The following is a 15,813-nucleotide window of genomic DNA, read 5'->3' as shown; positions in this document are numbered from 1 at the left end:
ATTTTAATGTAAAATTCCCCATGAAGAGGCAGTTTAGAATTAGGTAGTTGGCTGAGAGAATTATTATTTTAAATGTTCATGCTTGAATCATACTTAGGTAGATTTGCATTTATTTTGATAGATGGAACATTTTCAAGAGACTCTGCCTCTCCTTCTTCCCTGCCTTCTGAATCGGCTTCTTCATAGTTCACATGTTCAGAGTCATCAAACATGGCAGAAAACAAATTTAACAAATACCTAAATTTCTGGAGTATGGTATTCTATGAGGATAGTCCTGTGCCAATATTGCAGTACTAAGAAATACATGACTTTATCTTTTCCAGTTCCCTGGAACAGATTATCTGTTGCATGGAGATGTATCTAGTGTATCTTGACGATCCATGGCAGGTGTTTACATAAACTGTTCTCACAAGCATTCAGGCAGGGCTGTTCCAGGGCCTTGCTACCTAGTTAAACATTTTGATATCCCATGTAAATCAAGTTTACTACAGTTTCTTTTCCTGGCCTCTTCCCAGGGTTCTCCCAAGGAGAATATCTGATTTGATGCCAAGGAGAATATCTGATTTGATGTTCTTCTTGTAATGGTTTTTAGTATTGGAATACTCTTATTTTCCTTAGTCTTTTTATCTTGTATATTCCAAATCTATTCAGGCTTTTCTCAAAAGTTAAGGCCATGAAGCTCTGTGCTGTCGGGGGTACCGTTCTTCTGGACTCGTATTTTAGCTGCATCTCTTTCAATCTGGCGTATGAAGTAATTTGGCAGAGGCTTCACCAGAGCAAAGTAGAAGAGAGTAATTGTCTCCTGTTTCTTATATATAATGTTCCTTTCAGTACACACAGTTCTCTCTATGACATTGGCACTATTAAGGATGTGATGTGACGTAAATATAAAAGTTGTAGATGCATTTAGAATTTTCCTTAACTGTAATCATTACAGAAGAACCCTAAAATTAACACAGATTTCACCTGTGTGGAAAAAGAGTATTTGTTCAGTTTTATGGTACTTCCTGTAACCTAGTAGGTTATAGAAACTGGGAAAACAGTTGATCATGTTTCTTCGGTTTTCATGGGGGTGGGGCGTGTGGTGTTCTCTTTATTTTTTAAACTGCAGTTGGGAGCAGGTGGAAAGCATTGTTAAAATATTGACATAGAATAAGGAAACTTGGAGAGGAACCTTCAGTCAAGTGATAGCCATGAAATAACTTTTATCTCTTTGTAAGCTGGGTAGATTTACAAGAGCTGTGCCACTTTTTAAATAGCAGTCGTATTCCCACAATGAATATGCTGATATGATCTGCAACTGTAAAACTTCTTGTTAGGTGTTATGGCCAGAGTTCAGTCATCTCTTTCTATTCCTTTTTTTTCATTTTGGAAAAGGATCCAGTGAGGGGGACATCTCCTGTTTGTGTAAACCCCTTGAACCTTGCTTGGGATTCAACTTTTCAGTAGCGATAAGATGCATTTTGTTTGTATTTGCATGTGGCTAATGTCCACCTACATCCTGGGGTGCTGTTTTGTCTGGATTACTGAGCACCTGGTTTGTAGCATGAGAAGCTAGGCGTGTTTATAAACTGTCACAGGCATTCTAAAATGGAAGTTGTGGAAGAATTCTGCAGTTTGCATAACTGGGATGCAAACCATCAGCCATCAGTTTTGCTAACAAAAGTGGAATCTGAGTGCTAGAGACGGAACATTCCTCCTCTTACCCAGGGGTTGGCACAAGAATGTTCCTTCTTTTGTAATAATTCGTCTGCGGAATAAGCTGTAAAGTCTTACTAGCTGTAAATAGAAGCGAAACATCTCTCTGTGTGTGTCCAGCACAGCATCTCTCTTATTTCACATTTTGCTCTTCAGTGATCCAAACACCCTCAGAGTAAGAGAAGTGTTTTTCTTCTAATTCAAGTACAAGAAAGCCATCATGGCTCAAAGACTAATTAGGTGTCTGTCAGAAATGCCTTAAGCCCTTTAGTCTTACTACTGGTCTTTAGATTAATAGTGCACTAATATTTAATACATTTTTTAAATGTTCTGATTTTTTTGCATTGGTTTTGTTACTTCAGGCTGAAAAGGACTCTGCCTGCACAGATCCATATTACTGCCTCTCTGACTTCATAGCACCACTGGATTCTGGCGTTTGTGACTACCTAGGCCTGTTTGCTGTGGCCTGCTTTGGTGTAGACGAGTTATGCAATGAATTTAGGAAACAGGATGATGAATACAACATCATCATGGTAAAGGCTCTTGGCGATCGCTTGGCAGAGGTATGAGGTTTTATTATGTGTTTCCGTGCAAATTTTCTGACTGTGTACTAGATTTGCTTGACAGGGTGCTGTTTCAAGTTTTAGCATAAACTTAGACTGTTGCCTGTAATGTGTGCTCTGCATTCAATCTCAAAGTGAACTGGTTCTACTAAAATTGTCTTGAGAGTCCTCTTCTGAGCCAGAGGGGACTCTGCTGTCTGTATCTTCCAGCTGCAAAAGCATCTCTGAGTTCTTTTTGAGGGTTTTGAGGACTGATAGAATTTAGCAGGTTTTAAAACAAGACTGCTTAAGAACTGTCTTTAAGTCTTGTTTTATTTACATGAGAATGTGTTGGACTGAGGTGTGACCCACCAATTATATTCTTGAATTGCAGACATGCCTTCTGTTTTAATGGTGACCATGCAGATGTATCCAGGGTACAGGTCTTTTGAGTTATCATGTCTTAGGTTAGGCAGACAGGCTCTTAAAGCTCTAAATGAAGTGGTTTAGAAAATGCTGTCCCTTCCCTTCTGCCTCTCTGTCCCCACCTGCCTGCCCTCGTGCTTACACCTAAGTAACCGTGTTATAACTTACAGCAACTTTGGTGTGATGCAGATGGGGTTAGCTTATTTCAAGCTAGAACAAAGTTTCAGAAATTATTATTAGAAATTATTACTGGATGCCAATACTAGATATTTACTGAAGTGAAATTTCTCCTGAAGGCAACTATTACTGGCAAAACAGTGTAAGCTGTGAGAGCAGCTAAGAAAAGCTGTTGCTCACTTCCAGCTAGAGGAAAGGCTCTCCGCTAAAAAGAGCAGCGGCACTTACTTACCTCTGACATTCATATGGATGCAAGAATGATGTGGCCTTCCAAAACTAGATCTGGATGAGATACCCAGATAGTCAAGACCTAACGACTTCAGTGCTATAATGATGTATCGCTACCATAGGGAAATGAACCTCATCTTTTCCGGTTACTTGTCCACATATTTACAGCTTTGAGTACGTAGGATTTTAAAGCAGGGCAGCTGAAAAACCACTGCCTTCCAATAAGAGAAAAAACTAGAATACTTGAATTAGCAAAATAACTACTGTATGTGAATTTTAATGCTATCAAATTTCTCACCTGTGATAAAAGCCCCTTTAAAAATTAAAATGGGAATGGGGAGAAAGTCTCTATCATTGTTTGTGTTCATCAAAAAGCTATTGCATCAGTCTGCACAAATTAAAAAAAAAAAATTAAAAAATCTCTGTATTATATTCCAAGGCATTTGCTGAGGAGCTCCATGAAAGGGTTCGAAGGGAATTCTGGGCTTACTGTAGTACTGAGCAGCTACATCTCTCTGACCTACGCAGAATTAAATATGAGGGAATTCGCCCTGCCCCTGGATATCCAAGCCAGCCTGACCATACAGAAAAACTCACCATGTGGAAACTTGCAAATATCGAGGAAACAACAGGTACCTCTGCTTTACTAAGATTCTTAAACTGTTTTTATGCGAATGAAAGGAAGATTGAAATGCCAACAAAACAGCGAATTGGGCGGTGCAGAGCTACATAGAAAAACCTCAAATGGAAGCAGTTCTGGGAATCGCTGTCTTCCCCTTTTCATTGCCACTTTTATTTTGCCTCATTCAAGGAAGAATTTGCAAAATACTGCCAGTGCTTTTGGTGAAAGAGTTGTGTCCTTAATTAGCAGATTGCGTGCAAACAGGGTTCTGCTGCACAGAGAAAAATTCTAGCATCCTTATGGTTACAAGAAGACATTCCAGATATAAACAGGAAAAAAGCCAATTCAGCAGTATATTTCCTGGTCCACAGAAACCTTGAGGTGGTAACTCATAAAAAAGGAATGGGTTCCATTTGTTTTTCTCTGATATTTTACACGTCAGACATTTCACTGTTACTTCCACAATTCCAAAAATACCTTCCTGTGTTTCAGAACCTCTCGTTACCCATTTCATTTGCCAAAATGTCTAAGGTTTTTTCCTTGAAACTGTACAGTAATACTGTAATGAAAGTCTGCAATATATTTAAAGCTATGTGTATTTTTTTTAGTAGACAAGAAGTGGAAAATAGTTTGGTTTTATTTTATCTGAAAGGTTTTTGGCTTTTAGGTTTGCCTGAAGCTACCTAACAAAAAAAAAAAAAGGCTCTGAATTCATGCTTACTATCAATTCAGAGAATAAGAAAACTTTCATTCTCTTTTCCAGGAATTGGTTTAACTGAATCACTAGCAATGATACCTGCTTCTGCAGTTTCTGGCCTCTACTTCTCCAATCCCAAATCCAAATATTTTGCTGTTGGCAAGATATGTAAAGATCAGGTAACTTGGACTGTCCGTTGTGGTAATGTTACAGCATTCAAAACCACCTTACGAGTAGGTGTTCCAAAAAACTTTGTAAAGAGTTAAAGCTGGAGTTTCCAGATCTTCATCGTGTTTTGTGGTCCCTTTGCAGGTTGAAGATTATGCACGGAGAAAAAATTTGTCTGTGGCAGAGGTGGAGAAATGGCTGGGACCCATTTTGGGATACGATACTGAATAACTGTGTCGCTTGTGGGCAAACAGACATCTTTTGAGGGTCCGTTCACCAGAAAGAACACGAAAATCCAACACGAAAATCCTTCCCACTGAGAACAGCTTTCTTCCATCCCTCCCAATAGCTTGTCTGATTGTTTTTAATTTTTGATCAAAGAACTTGCATTTCAGATCTGCCCCGTGCTCTTCGCTTGGTACCATGAATGCATTGCAGATCCCTTAGATCTCTTAGTCATAGCAATACGCTATTATTTATTTTTATTTCTTGCACAAATACTCTAGCTGAGCAGCTAGATGCAGGCTGATATGTGGAAGCTGCAAAGCCCTCCTGCCCTCAGGAAGGCTTTGAAATCAGGGGCAAGAATTTCTGTCCCATTGGCTGTGGATCTATGTAGAACAGAATTTGACTTCTGTTGTTTTAAATGTGTTTTGGCAAGTCCAGATACAGAAATACAATGTGATTTTTGTGTAAAGTCAGCAAAGGTTTTACACTGAGTGATCAAGAACAACTGAAGTACAACAGATCTCCTTTTCTAAAATCTGTCTGCTCTGTATTTAGATCTTGTGATTGGGAACATATGTTGTTCTCTCTGAATAATATCAGTTTTTTAAATTACTTTGTGATTGTAATTAGAACTATTGAAATAATACAGTGTGCTGGAGCAACATTAGAAACGCTGTATTATGACGGAACATGCCATGGGATGACTGAGCCCATGGGGTTGTCCATCTCATGATTTCTCCTCTTTTCAGCAAGCCACAGTCTGTTTCTACTCTGCATAAAGGGTAATGGCACTTCCTACCTTACAGTTATTTTGTGAGGCTTAATTCATGTTCATACAATCTTTTGTATGTGAAAAGTTTGAGACACATAATTGTTACTATAGACAGACAGAAAGCTTGGAGCTGACTTCAGTGTTTTACAAACTCTTTAAGCTTCCAGGTACCCGAATTTTAGAAGCACACAGTAGCAATACCATTGTAAGTAACAGTTAATGCTGTAGGCTTGTTCTTCAGATTTAACTCTGAGTGAGCTAATTGTTCATAGCTTTTAATAATCTCTGAAAAGTGCCTCAGGTATTATTTAAATGCTAATTTAGTAAAATATTATGACAGAAACCCCTCATTTTTCTGGTCTCTAATTGTAAAGAAAAGACCAGTATTAAAAAGAGAATGTTCTTTTAAATAGTTTATCTGTAATCTATTAATAACTATATCATTTTTGTAATGTCTTCATCTGCCTTTATGCGAAAAGAATCATCTTGTATCAACAGTTTAATAAAGGTTAAGCTGTCAATGGTGTTATCCTATTAGAATCCTTAAATGGCAACAATAAAGTGTGTGCAATAGTCTGAACAGATAATGTCAAAATTAATACGCGCATTGTACCATGAATCTGAAAGTATAAAGGCTGCTATGGGGTTTTGAAAGCAGTCGAGTAAGCGTGTTCTTAACTGAATGTTTTAGCACGTCTCATCCTTTAATGACTTACAATAATTTCTAATGGATCTCTCTCCCCACTCCCCTGATATGAAGGGACTTGAGATGTGTCCTTGTTGATCGGCTGATTCTTGTTGCTGGAATGGTTCCTAGGTGGAACACGCTTTTAGATTGCCAAAAAAACAGTAGAAAATTCTTAATATAAAGGAAAATTTGCTCCTGACGTATGTAGCCTGTAAAAATTGAAATCTTCTTTGTTTTCTTTTTGATACTTGCACTTTCGCAAATCCATTTAATGCTTGGAGTATCTCCTCTCCACCACTCTTCCATGCTTTTACATTTGGAAGCAGAGGGCCCTATTAGTCTGGACTTGTGATCACATGAATGAGGTCAAAATATGACTTTTATAGCTTGGTTTATTTGTGTATTGTCCTGAAATCAGTAGCATGCAGTTCCGCGAGTACAGCTTCAGCAGAATCAGACTGAGAGAGCAGTAGGGTTTCAGATGGTGTGCAGCTACTTTATCCCTTCACACAGGGCATCGTACGCTGATAAAGATCTTCATCTTTGCCTGCAAAACTTGTCATTGTGAGAACCTGTTTGGAAGAATTACTCATTGCTATTATGCAAATGTTTTTACCAAGACAATTTCTTTAAAAGTTTGTTACTTTAAATTGTTGGTTGACACTTTGAATAAGACTTTGAATAAGCTTCATTCTTCTCTCCAGAACAAAGAAAATTGTGAAGGAAGGAGAGTCTCATAGTTCTACCAGGTTAAGATTATTTCACTTCCATCAAACTACATTGAAAAGCCAGGGCAAGAATACACCTCTGAAGGAATGAAATGGAGTGGACACTGTCCAGCAAAGACCAATAATTTTAGAATGCCAAAGGGATTTTTTGTCGTGCTTTTCTAAGTGCTACTAACAAGGTACAAGTTGTAAGAGATGATGAAAAATTAAGAATCCTTTGCAAACAATTCTGGTTTAATTCTAGTGAATCATTTACTTTGAATAGTGGTATTTTTTTTTTTTTAGTTTTTTTTCTTATTATTGCTGTAAGTCAGGCCAGCAGCCTGGAGATCAAGTTTTGAGGTATGTATCTTAATTTATGGGTGTCACGAGGGAATACTCTCCCTAAACCTGCCCTTTCCTTCTGAGCTCTGTTCTGTTTCAGTGCTGCTGTTACTCCTAGAAAGACTGTAGCGCAGTTTAGATTGGGGTGCTACCGTAGGTCAGGCCATTCCTAAAAAAACCCCCAAACCTCACATTTACTTTTGCTGTGAGTATTTGAGCATTTTCCAATGAAATGAATTTTCATAATTTCTGATGAAATTAGAGAATCATCTGCTTCCTTGTTCAACAGCCTCAGCACACCCTTTCAGTTAATTTCTGCTCCTGAAAATACAAGTGATAGCCAGAAACTGAGGGGAACAGAGACAGGCTTTTGAGGGTAGAATATTAACTTTTAGAAGTCTTGCTATTTAGAAAGGGCGTAGTTTATTAGTAACTGTGACTGGGTTTCATGAAATGCTCTCTGAATTCTTCAGGTGACTTACTTGAGCATGCCTTGAAAAAGGTGGATTCAGTGTCTTAAAAGAGTTTGGAGAGCAAGAAAAGAAATAACTTCATTAATTAGTTCAGGAGGGTGGTTCCATACGGGAACAGCAGCACGTGTTCTCAGTCACTGGAGAAATAATTCCTGTGCCCTCAATTATCACAGCCTTGTCATGGCAAAGCCTGTTCAGCCCCTCTACAAAGTCCTGTCCCTTGATTGTCAGGCTTTCGTAGGTGCCAGTTTTCAAATGAAGATAAACTGTGAACAAGAGAGAAACGTTTATCCCGCTTTCACACATAATTTGTATACTTTTCCCACTAAAGGCAGAACTGAAAAACCAATGCACTGAGCCTCCATGTTCTTTTGTTCTATTAATACCACCATGGCTGAATATCCTGAGATTTTTGACCATGCCACATGCCTGATATAAATAGCCGTGCAAGTAGAACTCGGCTGAGATTACCAAACTTGGCGGTTTGGATTTGTGATTCAACTTGAACCAGGATGTTAAAAGCGAGCTGGTAATTATCCTTGCTGGCCGGAAGCTGCCATGCCGACTGTGAAATGAAAGGCGCTGTTTGCTGCCTCACTGCCGTAGCGCCGGTGTGGCCTGTGCCTAATGCTCCTGATCAGGCGAACGGGGAGCGTTCTCACGCCAGGGTGGTCTCTGCCATTCCTTCCTCCAGAAAGAGCATGAAATAAGTAGAGTGAGTTTGGGAGGTCAGGCTCACCCCATCTCAGTTCTTAGCTCATGGTCCTTTCTACCCCATCTCCCTGTCGAGTTGGTTTCCTCCTTTTCCTTCCAGCAGTCCCCCTTACCTGCATGTCAGGGTCCTCTCTAGGTTCTGCCAAAATGGAATTGTCGGTGGTTTTAAATAAGTCTCTTTTAAAGCCTGAACCAGTTAGCTGCTCCTGGAAGAGGAGTTTTTGCCCGGCAAGCGTTGGACAACTTTAATAACAAATGGTGCTAGTAGCTATAGGAGCCTTACACTACGTGTGTTAGCCAGCCATAACAGCTAATTCAAGATGCTTGACTGCATCTTTATGTGATTGTTTTCATCTAGATAGCAAAACCAAAATGTGTATTAATTGCATCCTTTGTCATTGTACTGGTTTAAGCCCACAATTAATAACAAGCTAGTGATAATATAACTATATAAAACTAATGTCATTTTCAACTGAAGTACTTTAATGGTATGAATTGTTAAGACAAAGTAGAGAATTTATCTGTACATTGCTGTTACAAACATGCTTTTAAAATTCTTTAGGTAGTTGCTGACTTAATTATCTTATGATGAAAAGTTTATCTTGACCGCAAACTCAGGTTACGAAACACTAATCATTTGATTTAAAAGGCTTTACCATTGCTGTCTAGAAATAGCTGATCAAATGATTTAGTTAGGAGACTGGAAAGTTTGCTGCACTACTTGAAGAAATTTCTGCGCATGCAGGATTAGCTACATGTAACAAAAGAATCCAGAGTGGCGCAGGCGGGATTCACAGAGGGGAACTTAATTTCTTTAGAGCTCTTTAGAGAGGAGCTGAAAGATTAAGAGTTACGGCAAACATACAGTCTCACAAAAACAAGTATTCTCAATATTAAGTTGCAGCAAATGAAAATAAATTCTATAGCCTCTATCGTATTTATACCATCAGAGTATAAGAAATGCAATTTGAGATCAATTTTTAATGAGCTTTCATTAATTTAATGCGTGTTTGGGATTAAGGAGTTATATTTGCATGTTTATGAATGAGAGAATGAGGAGGAAATAATAATTAGGTTTTGAATTTATTCTTCGGGTAAATTAACAAGCTGTTGAAAAAAGGAAAAAAAAAATAAAATACCCACCTCTTGGCAGTTGTGGGAATCATTACTTAGATAAAAGGTTTTGACAGACTTTTCAGTTGACGCTGCTGTTCCCTGACTGCATCAGCTCTGTATCTGCGCATAGATGTTAGTGCCATTTTGACCTGAGAATTACTTCTGTCCAGTAGGAAAAATAGAACTGGATGTGTAGATGTGGATTTTTACTTTTTTTTTTTTTCCTTACTCAAGGTGTTTAAAAGATCAAGTTTCTCTGTATGTGGAAGTGCAACTTCCATTGGATGTTTTGTTCTTACTTTACTTCTTTGATATACTTGGTCTGTATTCTTTTCCCCTCTTCCTGCTCCACAGTACAGGTGTGGAGATGTAACTCAGAGCTCTCTAATGGCCTGTGAGTGCTGCATGTTCTTTGATTGTTTTTTTTTTTTAAAAAAATACATTTTATTTTTCTTTTTGTTGAATTTCAGCAAGGTTCTTACCAAATGTGCCCTTCCCAGGAAATGGACAACTTTATTCCTTTTAACGTGGCCATCAATTGGAAATCTAGGTTGAGGCTCAGAAGTGGAGTGCAAATCTGAGGTCTAAAAAGGTGTCAGTTCTCTGTGGTTGGTGGACTCCTTCCGCACTTCTGCTTCTCTTACGACCTCGTGAGAACAAATATGTCCATATCTTTCTGTAGATTAGGGCAGCAGTGGGCGGGAAGCAAGAGAGATAAAAAGCTGCGCTGTACGGCCAAAAGACTTATTTAGCAACCTGTTCCTTAGAGATGGATTGGTACAATGTGTGCTCTCGCTGCTGTCATAGATCAGGACGCATTTTCAACTGCTGTCTCAATCTTGTCCATACTCAGCTGCTTTTTATTTCAGGAAGTCGCTACTTGTGAGAGCTCATGCGTTGCTAAATACTGTAAAAGGTCCTCTTCGCTTAATCAGGCATTTATAATGAATGACTTTGCAGTAACTACCTGCTGTTATATTTTTGGCTTTCATCAACCTTTGTGTAACCAAATAGATGGCTTTCTGCCAAATACTGCTATACAGCAAATAAATACATGGCTTCTCTAAGGCCCATAAGATCAGATTTTATTATCAACACCTGATCTAACAAGTTTACTAATGTGGTCAAGTGTTTGCAGACCAATCTCATTAGCCAAGAAGTTTGCCACTTACAAAAACATGACCATGTTTATGCACCTTATTTAGGAAATAGATGTAAGCACTTAATTTATTTTACTTTTACTTTCTTCCAAGTATTGTTCCTCACATCTCAGGACAGCTAAAGGAATAAAAGCTTCGATCCAATTGTTATACCACCAGCTATATATGGATAGTGAGAAGCCCCGAAGCAAGAGATTAAAAACTTAACACGATGCAGAAGTGTACTTACCGAATGTTATCTTGTCTCTTCAGATAAATATTAGGTGCCGATGCTGTAAGACAGGAGTCCGCAGTCAGCTAAGGCTAACTGAAGAGTTTAGACTTTCAGATGTCGGATCAGCAGCATTTAATGTCATTTTAGACACCAGACTGCATGCTTTGCCTCCTCCTTTTATGTCCGTTTCTCCCACAACAGCATCCTGCTGCTGCATCCAAATCCCTGGTTATTCCACAGGAAGTATTTGACATGAATTTTGTTGAAGATTTTGATGTGCATTTCCAGGATTATTTTTCCAATAGAGTTGAAAGCACCACACTGTAGATGAACTGACTTTCAAGTTCTTGAACTGTAAGATACTTGTTTTTCCTCAAAAAGTCTCCAGGTACTGACGCATTTTTTACCACACGGTGCACTGAATCAACCAGCCTGCACTTCCTCGTAGCACCAAGTATGTTGGAGGGGGGAGTGAAGAGTGAAAGGAGATTTATGGTACTTTTTTATTCTTGTTCTTGATTAACGTATCTGGTGTCATATTCATTGTTTGGGAGCTGAAGTGAGCTAGAACACCTCGTAGCAGGTGTTCTATTGTCTGATCCAGCTGCTATTAAAGTATACGGAAAAATTGCTACTTACCTGAAACACAACTTTGATCAGTCCTAATATAATAATCCGTAAAGAAAACTCAGTGTTAAAGTCCTGTCAAAAACACTTGAGGACTAAAAGGATGTGCCGTTAAAGCCCCTTCGGTGGCTCAGCTTCATTGAAATAGATGGCTGGGACTATGAAAGTAATTTTTACTCTCATTCTGAAACCGTTACCTGACAGAACTTGATACCCTATTAAGCCAGGAACAGATGAACCTTCCAGCTGTGGGTCCAGAGTGATCAATTGTAACCATCCATCTCAGGGGCGTTTGAGGGAGATTGCCGAGCAGAACCAGCAGCACGGGTATTGATTCTGATTTGCTTTCTAAATGATGGAAGGTGTAAAGGTGCCTTGATTCGGCAGATAAGGATTGGCAAATGCTCCAAAAGCATTTTCATGATTTCAAGCCTCTTGTAATTTTAAAACAAATACTGCTTAAAGAGATTTTGAGCTTTATTGTCCTTGGCAGTCATGTGCATATACATTGTGCTAACTTTATATAGACTGTTGCAGTTTCATTTGGCCATTTTTAAAGAAGAGCTACCTTTTAGCTAAATTTCCTCCTTAAATATGCGTTTCATATTCTACAAATATCAGCAAATTCATAGTACTGTCACATCTTTCATGCTGTTTGTGCATACAAATTGCTGAGCAATGGCAAGGCAGCTGCTGCACTATGGCTACTGCTAATCAATCCAAATAAATTTCAGAAGTGCGTTATGGTTTCTCTCCAGAAATACTGGCATGAAGTATACAAAAATCTATTGCTTTTGTAGCTCAAATGAGGTCTGTAACAATGTGAAATTCCTGATGTTATGTAAAATATCTTACGTGATCTCTTGATCCATCAGTAAAATACGCCTTGATTTATAAGTAAATTGATAGTTTTTTCATTTTGTTATGGTACTTTTAATGGCTGTATAATTACTTACTTTGGAACTGACAGGTTCATTCATCATTTTTTTGCTGCTGCTGCTTCCATTCTTGCCACTGGGGTTTTTACTCAGCTTCCAGACTGTTACAGTTCTTCTCTTCCACTCATGCTTTTTTGTCAAGTAGCTTGGAAGTAAAACTTACTATTTTGATATCTTCTGTTGGAAATGCCACCACTTGTGAAGAAGAACGCTTTGCACTCAGTTTTAGTGTTGCTGGTAATCTTTCTAAGCCATCTACCTACAGTATGTCTTGGCCTTTATTGGCAGTTGCTTTTCTTCATGAAACGTGAAGGTAAAGGAGAGTAAAATGAATTCCTGTCTCTGGGCTACAGGTTGCTTTCACTGTTCAAATTTGTAGATTTGGGAATCTACAAATCATAAGAAACAATAATGCATGCCCCCTCACTCCCCCAGCAATTCTAAGGCAGCCATGGCACTTAACACTTCATCCCTGTAGCCTTTCCAGTGGTGGAATGAAAAGCCCACAGAGCTTTTGCTGGAGCAGCTGGAAAAGTGACCTCCTGCACAGAGCTGGTGTCCTCCCCTCCCCTGGCTGAGGAGTTGAGGGCGCTGGAAAATGAAGGAGACCAAGTAAGCCTATGAAGATGTGAATGTTTATCTCTATTCAGCTGGGTTACGGCAGTTTCTTTTTCCAAAAAGAGTCTTAATGTTCCAAAGCTTGTAACCGTGCATTCACTGATTGCTAAAAATGCAAGGACTGTTTGTCCCTTTCCCAGGTAAGAATTGCTTTATTTACTACAAAGCTAATAACAATTACAGGATTGGAGGAAATTAAACATGAGACTGCTGCTAAATCTAAATGTAGTTCTTCGCATGAATAAGTGAAAAGCCAGAACAGTTAGTTTAAGAAACACACATGGGGTTTTTTTGGTCATTAGGGCCTCTACTTCTATATGCTCAAACGGTTATGAGTCTTGGATTTAAAAACCAAACAAACAAAATGAAAAAACCAACAGCAAACAACCATACCTTTAAATGCTAATTTCCAGGCTAGTCTGTGATAGTTCAGTAAGCGTTTCCGTGAAGAGTTACAATCTTCACCTGCAGCTGTGTAATACATATGAATCTAGCAGTTGTGTTTGCAGGGGAATATTTTAAAGGAATTATTCCTCGTCTGCTACTGGTAACGATGAGTCAGTATTTATATATATAAAGCACCTATCACCATATTGATAAACATTCTTTGGAACCACTCCAATGGCAGAGGTAAGAACAGGAGTCAGCCTGTTAGTACCTCAGCAATTCTGTTTCCATCCAATTTGGGGAAAAAAAAAAAAAAAAAAAAAGCCACTAGAGCTTGCTGCCCGCCTGGCTGGTGTTTACTACTGCTACTCCATCAGGGTTGGAGGGAGACCTATTGTGAATGGCAGCAGTTTGCACCATGACTTCTCCCAGCTGTGCTGCAGAGCAGGTGCAGGTGTTGGAGAAGGGCAGTGGGACACGAAGGCTCAGACCCGTTACCGGTCACTGTATCGGTGTTTAAAGCACATCCGTGCTCCAGCTGCAGGAACTTGGCTCTTTCACTAGTGTAACGTTAGGTGCAGGGCAAGGGGTAGGTAAAAGCCCGTGTACCTGCTGAGCACGGGCCACATTGCTGACTGTGGCGTGCGTGATGCCCGCCTGGCCATGCTGCAGCGCCAGCTGAAGCCCAGGCTGTCGTGACTGAACTGGTGAGTGCCATGCCATGCTGCTGCAACGGGAAACAGGGTGAATGTTGACTGCGGGATGCAGAGAGTTTCGGTCCACTCGGCTTCAGCGCGGCTGTATGCCCAAGCACAAGGAGGACAGCCAAGTCTGCGCTTGGAGTACGATGTCGACTTATCCTGGCTGATGGCTAGAGATCAGTGAAATCCAGTTCCCATATGACCCCTCTCTTGATTTACTGTGAAGCTGCCATGCAAAATTATCGGCACAAAAAGCAGATTGCTTTCTTCTAAGAGTTTGTGTGAATTTAATTCTTGATTCTTGGGATTCCTGACAGCTGCCGCCACCGAGTAGCAGCAAGAATCGTGAAAGTTTTGCCTGCAGAAGCAACTAGCGTAGCACAGTGTGGGGAGACACCACCACTTAAAGGACTGGGGAATCAGTAGCTGGATGACCACGTGACAGAGCACTTGAGATATGCCTTACCAGCCTGCAATTTGTGTTCCAATTTGAGCCCTAAAAAGGGCCTTTTAAAACCAATGAATATGACTCATTAACTAAATACTCATGGATAATGTAGTCTCTGTAATCTTTTGATCCTTTAATCAAAACTCGAACATTGGCTGAACTCCAATTTGTAATATAAACCTGATCCATCTTGGAATGCAATTGGCCTGGCTTTAAAATATATTCTGTTGGTAGAGAGTAACCACGCTGCCTTTTCACAGTAAAATGAATCATTGCTTAACACAGGTACCCAGTTACTCTGCAGGAGCCAGACAGACTGCACTGTAGGTTGGGTTTATTAGCCAGAGAAATTCCTACTGATCCCCAAATTTGAAATCTGCTGCATACTTTTTTTAATTCTGGAATGCACAAACAGTGGATGTTAGATTAGTAGACACAAAGCACAGCCGAGGGTGTTCTATTTCCAAAGGCACGGTAATTTTAAGACGTAACTTCTTGATGGAAAAATGATGTATAAGCATAAAATATTTCCTGCTTTCAGCAAGATAACTGGACAGTATTTATGTGAGCAGATAAGGTAAGTACTTTGTACGCAAAAATTGGAATTTTTTTCCATAAATATGTATTTAGCAGGTGTGCCATTCTACAAGCACAGCCTTATGCTCCGTAAAGGAGGGCTGGAGGAGCACAGGGTAGTTAATCACCAACGCTTGCGTGGATCAGCATGAACATTCTTTAGGAAGAGTGAGAATTCTATATTCAGCTTGAGGGTTTACAGCTTTTATACGCTATGCCTTTAGAGTATAGCTAAACTCAGTTTGTAAGTCTTCACATACTTTGTGGGGCACTGTATTCTTTGTGGCTTGTGAAATAGAGAATACCAACCTCTCCTGCAACAGAAATGTTAATTAGGATGATTTATTTTTCTACTGGAGTGTGAACTTAGTCTTACCACATTTGATTATGTAAAGGATTCAAGTGCCATATAAGGAATGGATAATTAACAAGAGATGTCATTCATATGGGAAGAACAACTTTGTCGACACTTTAATTATCAAGATCCTTACTGAAGAATTCCTATCATCCATCAACCAAAACGATTTGGTTTCCACTGGCAGC

General features: G+C 39.4%; 1 protein-coding gene across 4 annotated transcripts in view; it reads left to right on the top strand.

Moving 5' to 3' along the window:
- MTR (5-methyltetrahydrofolate-homocysteine methyltransferase) overlaps positions 1 to 6,214 on the top strand; it is a 53,390-nt gene extending 47,176 nt beyond the window's left edge. For 2 of the 4 annotated variants that reach the window (XM_074580029.1, XM_074580030.1), the window contains 4 exons: positions 2,061 to 2,261; positions 3,511 to 3,703; positions 4,457 to 4,569; positions 4,703 to 6,214. In XM_074580029.1, coding sequence (XP_074436130.1) covers positions 2,061 to 2,261; positions 3,511 to 3,703; positions 4,457 to 4,569; positions 4,703 to 4,789 — 594 coding nt within the window. In that variant the 3' untranslated portion in view covers positions 4,790 to 6,214. The remainder of the gene's footprint in view (positions 1 to 2,060; positions 2,262 to 3,510; positions 3,704 to 4,456; positions 4,570 to 4,702) is intronic. The other 2 variants (XR_012586136.1, XR_012586135.1) reach the window with 2 other exon arrangements.
- The last annotated feature ends 9,599 nt before the right edge of the window (positions 6,215 to 15,813 follow it).

Source organism: Larus michahellis, chromosome 3, assembly GCF_964199755.1.
Source record: "Larus michahellis chromosome 3, bLarMic1.1, whole genome shotgun sequence".
In the NCBI taxonomy this organism is placed as follows: domain Eukaryota; kingdom Metazoa; phylum Chordata; class Aves; order Charadriiformes; family Laridae; genus Larus; species Larus michahellis.
This window is presented reverse-complemented; position numbering and strand designations above follow the sequence as displayed.